We start from the raw sequence: 12972 nt of genomic DNA on the forward strand, positions 1-12972 counted from the left end.
CCGCCTTTGGCCTCGGGAGGAGCCTTCAGCTACTCAGATGATGCCAGGTCTAAATAAGAGAGGAGCCAAGCAAGAGTTCTGGACAAGCAAAGGGGCACGGTCGTTACCGAGGTTTTGGACGGCAGCAGTTCAAGGAGTAGACAGAAAGCGTAGTCAGGCAGGCCGGGGTCGGTACGTGGGGGGTCAGACAGGCAGTGGTCGGTACAGGTGGAGTTCAAGCAAGGTCTTTCAGGCCGGGGTCAGTACAAGCATTGTTCAGAGAATAGTCAGGCAGGCAAGGGTCAATACTGGTAGAATTCAAAATCGTCAGGCAGGCAAGGGTGAGGATTAGCAGAATTCAGAATAGTCAAGGAGTCAAAACAGACAGGAATGGCACCCAGATACTAAACAAGTTAGACCTAACAACGGGCAATGAGTTTTGATTAAAAACCCCTCTAAATTCATTTGATTTTCGAGCCATAGCGTAATGACGTCACGCCCCGCCGGCATAAACCCAGAAGGGAGCAGCCCCGCCGGGCCAGGTTACGTTACAAACCTTTAGTAAAGTCAAAAGAGCTTATTTTTAAAATGGTATTTCACGTAGAACTGGCCTGTGATCTATAGCATTTACTGTGGTCAACTCCTTGGTAACTTATAATATCATTATACTTACAATAGGGGGTAATTTATTCACAATATATACTGTATATATATATATATATTATAAGTTACCGAGCAGTACCATGAATACATAAAAGCATAAGGCTTTTATAAAAGTCATGGAACTCCAGGATGACTTTTAATATCCTCATATTTTACAACGGGGTACATTATTATTATAACACATACGTTTAAGTGAGTCATGTGACAGAAAGTATATCACTAAGCACCAATTATAACTGATAACATTACTAAATACTGTTTATTTTCATTAGAATTTAAGTGCAGCTATATTACTACTTGTTTAGATATATACAATATATATGAATGTGGCAGCTGTGCCTTCCAGGGTAACAGTGAGATTGATGAGCTGATTCTTGGGTGCTAGGTGACATTTCTGAATTAGTCATTCCATTAAGTAGAATTCTTCATAAACAATGTAAAACCAATGATTGATAGACTCTTTTGTCACAAAAATGTCATATATTTTACTATAGGCACATAGTGTATCCATATCTATATATAGATATATATATATGAACTGTAGATTGTGACAGTGAACAGCTCTGGTTACTCACTGGTATGAGATACCTGCAACTCTGGATACCACAGAGTCTGATGTTAGTGCCAATAAATGCCTTAAACCCTTAGAAGACTTTTTCCAACTTTTCTGAAAGCAAATGATTAATTTGTAGGATATATAAACAACTGCCATTTATACATATCTAAAGGCATATGAGCTTAGGTAGAATGTGTGCGTGGAAACCAAAATTCCTAATGCAGAATTCATTAATTAATAGGGATGCACCAAATCCAGGATTCGGTTCGGGATTCAGCCTTATTCAGCAGGATTCGGATTTGGCCAAATCCTTCTGCCCGGCCGAACCAAATCCGAATCCTAATTTGCATATGCAAATTAGGGATGGGGAGGGAAAATCTCGTGACTTTTTGTCACAAAACAAGGAAGCAAAAAATGTTTTCCCTTTCCCACCCATAATTTGCATATGCTTATGCAAATTAGGATTCAGTTCGGTATTCAGCCAAATCTTACGCAAAGGATTCGGGGGTTCGGCTGAATACAAAATGGATTCGGTGCATCCTTAATTTTATAACAAAATGCTAAAGTCAATAATTACAGGGCATGTTGCAGTTTATGTGGATTTTGTGTTATCATTCCCTGTATCTTTTATGCAGTTGGGTGGGATTAAATCCAGAAATATGTTTCCTAGAATAGGACACATTTTGTGAGTTAACCAACCGGGTTTTTTCCCGGTGTCCAGCAAGCCCAGTCCGACCCTGCCAAGATAGGTTTGAAAATCCCCTGAGTGGGGGGTGGACATTGCTGTACATTTTAGATAGGTCTGCCGTCCATGTTTTCTAACCTGCCCTGTGCCCACACATGAATTTATCTGCAGGAACTACATGTAGGATGGGGGGGAGGAGAGCTCAATTTCAGGAGACTCCTATCCCCCCTAAAATTGATGGGTCCGCTGATAACTACTTGTCCCTCCCAGTTAGGGTTGCCATCTGTCCGGTTTTGACCCAAACAGCCCGGTTTTTTTAAAGGGCTGCCCAGGTAAAAACTGCCTGCCCAGTTTTCCAAATAAGGAATTGACGTATCGACCGACCAATTGCCACATCATAACCTGCCCCCCCTGATACAGTGACATGCCCATCGTGTCACGGGCCCGCCCCCCATACATCATGGCCCTGCCCCCCTGGTTATGGCATCTATTGGTAGGCATTGACAGGGACATGTGTTAGGTGAGATGGGCAGGAATTATGCCTGCATGAGTCACATGTTTGACTGCTTTGAACAGTAGAACGCCATTCTGCTCTGTGGGGTGTAGCACTTAGATAGTAGATCTGAATCCACATTTCACAGTCGCTTGTGGGGAGGACAGATTTAGACAGATATCTTTTGCATTGCAATGAATCGTTCCACCACAGAAAATAAATTAATATATTGATTATTTTTTAATTGTTAATTGGTATAAATCCGACCAGTAATATTTTACAGACCTGGAACTACCACAAAAATTATTGTGTGATAATGAATGTGCCCCCTAAATATTCTTTTGACATGATAGTTTTATCATTTGTATTTCTTGTATAAACATTTCTGTGTTGTTTATGTTTTCTGTTGAAATGCCAGCATGTTACATATATCCATTAGAGCAGCGCAAGCACAGTAAGGACCACTCATAAACGTAATACACACTTGACCTGTAGCTACTGCTCTTAACAGCTCCTTTTTTTAATACCGCTATTTGACAAAAAACTCACCAGACTCTTTGTTTTTATAAAATTAATTTAGGAATAAATAAGCACATTAATTCTTCATTTTTTAAATCCATATTTTCTTGAATGTGGAGATGGAGAATTTGTTTTTCAGTCTTCACTCTGTCAGGTGTTTTTGTGGATCCTCAGGGGACTGGACTTTTCTTATTTGCATATCCTAACACAAAGTAAGCTCCCTGTATATTAATTGGTATCACTGAGCCTAATAGCTGATCAGAGGGTAACAGTGTTATCATGTGCCTGCAGGTGACAGATGTTGGTTCCTCAGGGGACTCTACATCAGTAGATCCTTCCCTCTTGCATATCCAGTCGTCTTTGAAGCTTTTGGGGCGTTTTAGAGTCAGGTTCTGAATAGAAGTAAAAAGTAATGATGAGCCATATATATATATATATATATATATATATATATATATATATATATATATATATATATATATTAGGGATGTACAGAATCCAGGATTCGGCGGTTCAGGATCCAATCTGCCCGGCCGAACCGAATCAGAATCCTAATTTGCATATGCAAATTAGGGTCGTGGAGGGAAATCTAATGACTTTTTGTCACAAAACAAGGAAGTAAAATTGTTTTCCCCTTCCCACCCCTAATTTGCATATGCAAATTAGGATTTGGATTTGGTTCAGTATTCTGCCAAATCTTTTGCGAAGGATTCGGGAGTTCGGGCAAATCCAAAAAAGTGCATTTGGTGCATCCCTAAATATCTATCTATTTATATATCTATATATAGTCAAATATTAGAGTGATACAGGTGATCCCACTGGTGTCTAATAAAAGGGCAACCAAGTTTGGGAGTTTTACTTTGAAAGCAGCAAGTAAGTTGCAGGTAAAACTTAGTCCCTTTGTAAAATGTATAATGAAGCAATAGAATTCTTAATGAATCAGATGAAAATTGAGCATAGGACTGGCCAGATATGGGATGACTTTGACGTAGTTGGCCAGCTTAAATATATTGCAATATATGGACAAACAATCCCTGTTTTGTTTAAAGGGTAAGGCATTTTTCAGTAGCAGTATGCACAAAATGTCTCTGTCTTAAATATATTGATAATGGGTTGAGTGCAGAGGACTCTTGTATGTGTCTATATGTATTTTGTGGTCACACCCTCATTGCACCCCTGCCTAATGGTTTTAAAAATTAGTGGTGAGCACAACTTTCCCTTGTTTGTTATATAGCAAAGAAATATCTGAGTTCTTTTACTGACCTGAAATTCCATGGAATATGTTGGCATATAGCAAAGAAGCCCAAACATTCCTGCCCACTCCAGTGTGGCAAGTGCCGTTTTCTATTAAAAAAGGTAAAAACCAAAAATGAATTTTATTAGAATAATTATTATGGTTGGGACATATATGGATTTTTAATTACGGGACAAGTGGCGTTTAGCTTCACAAGATCGAGCAATAACAGGTCTATGATGGGATGGGACATTTTTTCTTTTCCTAGGACAGTAGCAGTTCTATAACCATAAGGGATCAGGCTGCTGCCAAGTGCTTTATACATATCATGGAAACCAAGGTGGCTCCTTATCAACCTCAGTACAATAGGGGGACATTGTTTGTTATAATACAAAAGTTTTATATAAAATGTAAATGTATAATGACATACCAAATAGTGTGTATTGCAGCTCTTCAGTATGCTACAAGTCACCAGTGATGTTGTAACTAAAAAATGGAAAATACATTGTTAATACACAGACAGGGAGCAAGACTACTACTACTAAGATACTAGGATGGAATGCATATATGTAATACATTCTCATTAAATGTTGGTATACATTCAAAAACAACTGTGCATAAAGTTGGAATACTAGAATGTAATACTAATTATATGGCAGGGGTGTTTATACGTACGTGCTATCATTGGGATAATAGTCATCACACAAGCAAAGATTCTGTAGTAAACCATGCTTCAGCTTTTTCTGCTGGGCTGGAGTATGGTGTACAGTATACAATGTAATATGTTGTATATGCATCCTGTGCCAAATCCCACAAATGCTCCTGTAAAATGACCAGCCTTTGAATCCTGCCCCTACAATAAAGACACAGCAATTAGTTTTTTAATTTAACTCTAATTTTGGGTTTCAATATGAAATTTAGTAAATAGGAACAGGTTTTTCTTACCCTAACATAACCAGCCAGGATAAATCCGGCACAGGATAGGAGTCCAAGGCACAATATGAGTATATTATAGACACGTCTGACTTTGGGTCGATACAGCTTAATGAATTTGTAGTTCAGGAGCTTTACAGCAACATCTGAAAATAAAATACATTTTATAAGCTTATGGGTTAATTAGAAAACTATTTGCCTTTTTTTGATTAAAAGCAAAAATACTACACATTGCCTAATAAATAGGGATGGGCAAATTTTTTCGCCTTGTTTCGCCGAAAAGTCAAAAAAATTTCACCGCACAACAACATTTTTTTGACGCCATAGACTTTAAATTCACCCATCCCTGCTAATAATATATTAAATGCTGTTAGTGTCACTTACCTATAATGCTGGAAATTGTTATTGTTATCCTACTAAACGCTATCTCTGGTAGTTTCTTTCCTAAGTCACTGTAAGATAAATATAAATCATGTTATGTTAGTTGGTTTCCTGGCTGCTTTCCAGCCCAAGTATATTCCATATAGGTAAAGAACATAGAATTACCTTATAAATGGCACCAAGTGTATGTGTCCCTGAGTCAGAGCTACAGTATAAGCCACTAGCAGGCCAATGGTAGTCCAAACCACCAACATTATTGGTATTAAGGCTAATCCTGTAATACATCTTTTCTTCATATTCATATTAAAAAGATAAAAATTATGAATAAATGATAAATAGAAGTAAATATAAATAAAAACAGTGACAGCGAAGTGAAGCCAAAGCTATCATTCACCGTACTAACTCAGATGTGATTCTGTTTGTCAGTACCTTGATTCTTGTCATTGTGATGTCACAGTCACACCACATACATCATGTGACTAATCTGAGTGGAGGATGTTATTGCATTTTGATGTCACTAACGTACGTCATGTAACTGTGATCTGAGTGGGCAGCATCTTGACATTATGATGTCACTAGCTCAGAGCAGGCAATTACCAGTTACAAGCTGACTTTGTAACTGACAATAATATAACCATCATATTTATATACACAATAATTATAATTTATTCTGATTATAAAATAATTACAGCATTGAAATCTGTAGTGGTGCCTTAGATACCTTCCTACAGAATCCTGGGAGTGATGCATTATAATTAATAAGCCTTGTCTATGGATGGCTTCAGTGCCTTCTGCATACCTCCCAACATTTTGGAAGTAAAAAGATTGACAAATTTTTTTTTCCGCACGTAGCGCAGCAATTTTTTGACCACACCACTTTCTGTGGCCACACCCCCTAATTACCATGTTTGTTTTACAAAATTTGGCAGGTTATGAAAGTTTGAAAATATTTCTCCTTATCTAAACTGTGTTTTTGTGTCTCAAAATTGTTACAAAGTATCTTATTTGCACCTGTTAGCTGTTCTGGGCTTTCTGCTAAAAGCCAATTAAGTGAGAAACTTTGTTTCTTTTTCTGGCTGTTCAGTGCAGAGAAAAGAGGGACTTTCCAGTACAAATGAGGGACTGCGGGTTGAGCTGTCAAAAGAGGGACTGTCCCCCAAGAAAAAGGGACAGTTGGGAGGAATGCCTTCTGTTCCTATGGCATGGAGTGAAATCATGTTTACCTCTGACCCTAGCTCCATAACTAATAGTCTGCTGCAGGGGTAAGCTGACACTGCTGTGCCAGTACAAAGAGTAAAAACCCCAGCAAGCTTAAATGTTCTTTTAACTTTTTTGACCTTTGCAAACTTATTCTTGATTAGGATACCAGCCCAGCCTGCTCTCACAATGTTTATAATCTGAGAGCATAACAAAAATGTTGATAGGCAGTTCAATAAAGATGTTTACTCCAATTATACATTTTGACTTTTTTTTCTAGGATAAAGTAAAATGGGACAGACAGCTTGGGTTAATATGTTCCCACTGTACAAACAGATGTCTAAACAGTGCTTTAGTGCCAAAGTGATTTTATTTAAACCATTTATCCCTTACAAACCCATATTATAAACAGGTGGAACACAGCAACGCGCTGGAGGCCACAGCCGCTCACAAAGGGGAGAGAATGGTTTTCTTTGCATTCCTGCCTGCGCTCGGGTATTCCTCACGTTGCAATTATACAGATGTCATTGAATCTGGGGGAGATTTTGTGATAATCTAGCAAATTTTCTAATACTAAGGAACACATCTGCAAGAGAACAATGAACATATTATTTCCCTTGGACACAGAAGGTAGTCCATTTTCTCACTTCTGCAGTTAAATAGATCCTATGACAAAATCATGCACTCTCGAAGCAATGTCACTGGAATGTAACAAGAAAGGAAATCGTTAAATATCAATCCTAATAACTGATGGATTCATATATTCCTGTAATTTCCTAACAGCATCCAAAATATGCTTTGTTTCCTTATGGTGTTTTCACTAGGATGCAGAATTCATACTGAAACTTCATCTGAAGCAGGCAGTCCAGGCTGCATTTGTGAACAGCTTAAAATGAAGAAATTTATAGGCAGCTATTACGCCTAGCATGTTGGTGGGAGGAAGAGGCAAGGTTCAAAGTGCAAAAAACAGGTGCACCAAGTTGTGTTTTTCACTCTCATACACAGCACTTTACGCTCCCTCAAGTCAAGTGTTGGGATCCTCTGAATATGCAGCCTGGGTCACCAGACGACAGCTGGAGTAGTGCAAATACTTTCTCTGGACTGATGGAAAAGTCGGGGTTTGGCAGATGCCAAGTGAAAAATACATGCTGGATGTCTAATGTCGAATGTAAAATGTTAGGGGAAGATGGAATAATGGTCTTGGGATAATTTTTTTCATGGATTGAGCTAGTGGCCCTGTTCCAGTAACAGCTATGGTTGCCACCCGGCCGGTATTTGGCCGACCCAGCCAGTAAAACACCGGCTAGGGCCGGCTCAGAATTACAAATTCACCAGCTATCTAATTGCCAGTATATTGCTGACACCCTCTAAATTCCTCCCTTCCCTGGCCCTCCCCACTGATAATTAACCCCTCATACTGATATCCCAATTAATTCCATGTCACCGCTCATGCTCAGTTTTATTAATAGAAAAAGGCAACCCTAGTAACAGCAAACCTTAACATTACAATAGACAACATTGACATGCTTCCTGTTTGTGCCAGTAGTTTAGGGAAGGCCCTTTCTTGTTTCAGTATGATAAAGCACACCCCCGATTAAATGCCAGCTGTGAGACTGGCCTAATAACCTAATATCCCAGTGTCCAGCCTCACTAATGTTCTTGTGGCTGAATGAATGGAATGGAATGTGAATGGAAGCAAAACAGACCAAGGATGTTCTAGTGGAAATTCTTCCCAGAAGAATAGAGGTTGTTATACTGGCTTATGTTTTGCCAGTTCCTCAGCGTTATCACACAGACATAGGCTGTCTCCATTCTAGTTCTGCCAGTTTATCTTATCTGTACTGTCACACACATATATCAGTTGGGGCCTAAGAGGGAAGAATATAGTTTTCATTTGATTGGCAATGTTATGACCCACTGGATGTTCTGATAGTGATGATGATCTTAGAGTGTGTTATTAATTGTCAAAATTATTGTATGCTTTCTGGTAAAAATAAAGTGCAGAACTGAACAGCAGCCTGATGGGTCAGATGTTTTGGTTAGTGATGTGCAAGTGATATAACAGGGGACCTCTGTCCAACACAATGGAAGTTTTTATGAACATTCAACCTTTTTTGTGCCTAAGTTAACATAACTGGGGTACAAACTGATGTACACCTGTACACAATAACAGTGACCTCAGAAAACTGTCTGTTTTGCTAACATTCTAGGATTGGCAGTGGATGCCATAACCATTTGTGGAATGAGGTCTGCAATATTCCACAATCCATATGCTGTGCCAGTCAATCCCAGAAATGTTTTCTTTTTGTGTTTGTTTGGAATAGCAGTGATGATGTAATCTGCTCTCCATCTGTGTGTGATCAGCACAGATATCCATGCACAGAATACCCTATAGAGGGATTATGGCATCATATTTAAAAAAAATGCATTTAGTTTCCCAGCTGCCAGCTGTACAATTTCATTCTCACTATTCTAGCAGACGAGAACCCCCTTGCCTTCTGTGTATCTCTCACCCCTAGACACACACACATTACAGCTGTTTGAAATGCACTGAATTTGGAAGAGAAAGAAAAGGACATATGAGAATAGTAAACAAAATAAATGTTAACATGATAATAACTAAACATAGTAGATGTCACAAGGGGTACAGAAACATAGATTGCATGTCAAAGAAGACAGAGGGGTAAAGGAATAACCCAAAACAGGGAGCTTACTAGTAGCTGAACTGATAATAGAGAAATAAAATAAAAAAAACACACATATTACCTGTAAAAAATGTAAAAGAAAATCCAGGAGACAAATATAGGCTGATTTATTGGGGATTATGAAATATTTGCAAGTGCTATCCTTTTCTCATGCATATCGCTCGGAGGTGTTAACAATAGTTCTAAAAAAATCCCAGACAAATTGGCACATCGATCAGTTTTGATAACAGTTTTGTTAATTGTTCAGCACTTCCTTGACTGTCCGGAAAATATTCACGATGGTCAGGAAATCATAAAATGGTCTATTGGAAATCTGGGATCCTCAGTTTGATTTATAATAAATGAACCCCATTCCTATCATCGCCTTTGTTGGAACTCCCAGTAGATGCTCTCTGGTGTGTAGCTGTGTTACAGTGTCCCAGTGTTCTTTCCCCATCAAAACACACCCCTAGACCCTTGTTGGGAAAGATAAACTGCAAGGTCTGCTTACCTTCTGACTGGCCAAACATGAAATCGGAATGCTGGCATCCTGCATTGCTGCCAGTGATTAGAGATGTAGACACCATCCATGTGTCTGTGTAATGCATCTAGACAGATTAGCAGACTGTTACACAACAATTCATAGACATCAATTACTATCCAAGCAGCAAAACACCAATTATCATACCAGACACCAACAATCAGGGGTAAACGTTAGCACTTCTGCTCCCTACAATAATAAAAACGACATTCTGACAGATATTCTTTGCCAAAAACACCTGGTCAAACAAATGTCTTGAAAGTTGAAATCTTGCACCAACACAATCTGGATTATGGCAATCTTAATTGTGTATGTTAAATATCACACTTCATTGTGTTGTGCCTGTGGTTTAGGGGCAGAGTCCAAATATGCTATAAAAATATTTTCCTTTTAAATCAATGAGGCATCATTCAACTGCACACTCTGTAATTATGCACTTGTCTACCTTAATTACAGGCCCTACAGATGTAGGTTATAGTATTTCTGATGTTCTTAACAACAGTAGCCTGCATTCCTCTCAAGCATTATGTTTCTGCAAGGAAATACCTTTTCTTTAATCTTGTGCAATCTGAAGCAAGAGTACATTTTGTCAAAACAATAATATGGCAGTCTGTCTCATTTACATTTATTTTGTTTGTGTTGTTCTTTATTTAGAACATTTTCTGTATTCTGATCTTATGCTTCGCAGCAAATATCTCCTGCCAGTCACTTGCAGTCGGTTCATAAACTGCAGTTATGCTGTGATCACCAAATCACATGTCCTGAACCCCCTTGTGTGGCCCTCAAAGGGTCACATCCTTTTGAACATAACTTCAATTCAAATTTGCACTCATAACCCAGAGTCCTGGGCTGAGTACAGGAAATCTTCTACTTTTATCACCCCTGTAAGTGTACCTGCTGTGCAAAAAGATATTGGCCTGCTATCAGCAGCAGATATTAAAGATTTGAGAATGGGCAATAATCTCTAAAACCAGTTATTATAAACTCAGAGGAATATACCAAGGTCAGTACAAAGTTGGATTCTCTAACACTGCCATTCCTTTGCTTGAAGAAGGAAAACTTTGAGCAAGACTTCACTTGGGACGACAGGTATTGTCTAAAATTGCTTCTCCTTATAATAATGGGAATGAGTTACAGAGCTTTTACCCCTGAAGAAACTAGACTTCTTATGAAGATAGTTCGTTCTGTGTGCCATAAACTATACACTGAGGAAGGGGTCGGGATCTGCAACCTTGGCTCTCCAGCTGTTAAGGAACTACAAGTCCCACAATGCATTTGCCTTTAGACTCCTTCATTAGACTCCTTAATTGCATTGTGGGACTTGTAGTTCCTTAACAGCTGGAGAGCCAAGGTTGCAGATCCCTCATCAGGTCCCTGAATACAAGTGGAGGTCAAAAGCTCAGAGCTTTTTTGCACCAGACATTGGTGTGAGTGCTCTAAAAAATTTTGCCAAAGGCACAATGATTCCTGATATCTTTGGTGAAAAGCAGTTCCTGCCCTCCGAAATATTTTTCAGGTGCAGATTAAGGAAATGCATTTCTGTAGATATACAGAAACATGATGCTGATAAAACTGCTGTTGCCACAAAACAGCAAATATGTTATTTTACATGAACTCTGTACAGGAACGCTCCCCAGTGCAGCACTAGTGGGCCTGGGTGAAATGCTGTATTAGTGGAACCCTGGCCTGCATTCCTGTGCAGGTATAGGATCTATTACATACAAAAGTAAAAGATTGTATTCCCACGAATATAATTACAATCATGTAAAAACTACTGCTTTATTAAAGGAAATTTTAAATTATTAAAATACATGGCCTAATTTGGAAAAACAGTTATACAGTAACAACCTTAAGAAATGCTGTTTCTTAATGAAATTCATTCATGAAACAAGTATTATTAAGGAACATGAAGCAGGGGGATAAAACGTCATGATTTTGAACCCAGTTTAGGTCAGTCATACCGGAGCTGGTTTTCATGTCATGTCCTTTAGGAAATAATTAAAGCAAAATGACTAAAACATTTTATGACTTTGCTTTACCAGAAACCCAGATGGTGACGTGAGCCCCTGGTGTTACATTCCAGAGCAAGAAGACGGTGTATACTGGAAGTACTGTGACATTCCAACCTGCAGAAGTAAGACCAAATGGATATTCCATTGTATCATGATTATCTTGTGAAAACTATGACTGCTGCTGTGCTTCCATTAAATGTTGAATGGCCTGACACTGTGCATGAATATAAAATGTAAGCGGAAAAGTGTATATATTAAAGAGAATTACGAGACTGTGGTTATGGCACAATGGCTGCCTTGCAAGGGCCCTCCGAGAAATGTGTAAGAACTTGTGGAATATGGTACAGTAGGACAAGGTGGTGATAGGACAAGTCATTAGTTAACCAACCCATGGATGTTTAGCTTTTCTTAAAGTGTTACTCCTAGAACAGGGACTATGAGGTGTGCTGGTAATTTTGCCTCAACAACAGCTGAAAGGCTTTACCTTGGCTAGAGCCTGCCATAAGTAAAGAAGAGTTTGGGGTGCCACCCTTTTCTCAAGTAACATGTCAGATTAGCCAAACAGTTCCTATTATTGTCAATGAGGAATGTGCAACTCATGGCACAGGGAGGTTTTACTCAGGAGAGTAGAGCATCAGTCACAGCTACAAAAAACCCTGTTACCGTTTTCCGTTGATGATTGAAATGCCCCATGTGCACAATTCAAACAGGTGATAATATGATTATTTTTCTGCTTTTCTCAGGATTTTGACCGCAGTTTTCTTTTTCCAATTTGCAGCTGATAAACTGCCCTGTGTGCTAATATCATCCCAGCACAAATAATTGTCTTTTGCATATCAGTAGGCACAAACTAATGAAAGGGTAACATTCCCTATCTACAAATGTGAATCGCAATATGCAAGCATAAACTCAGTGATGTATGCAGAATAAATGAATCCAGCTCTGAGCTGCCGAGGCTTTTATTAGAATAAAATTACCTGTGGGATCCAGATACACATAATCAGTTTTTATTTTTGTGCGCGGAGCTATGGTTTCATAGATTTTTCCAGCTGAAGTAATTTTGTTTGTGTTTCGCTAGAGATGCAAGCCTTCCTG

The 12972-nt window shown here is 38.8% G+C and overlaps 1 protein-coding gene across 1 annotated transcript in view; it reads left to right on the plus strand.

Moving 5' to 3' along the window:
• Positions 1–12972, plus strand: part of kremen1.L (kringle containing transmembrane protein 1 L homeolog) — a 96137-nt gene that overhangs the window by 54917 nt on the left and 28248 nt on the right. The window contains exon 3 of the mRNA XM_018263857.2: positions 11908–11999. Coding sequence (XP_018119346.1) covers positions 11908–11999 — 92 coding nt within the window. The remainder of the gene's footprint in view (positions 1–11907; positions 12000–12972) is intronic.

Source organism: Xenopus laevis, chromosome 1L, assembly GCF_017654675.1.
Source record: "Xenopus laevis strain J_2021 chromosome 1L, Xenopus_laevis_v10.1, whole genome shotgun sequence".
Lineage (NCBI taxonomy): Eukaryota > Metazoa > Chordata > Amphibia > Anura > Pipidae > Xenopus > Xenopus laevis.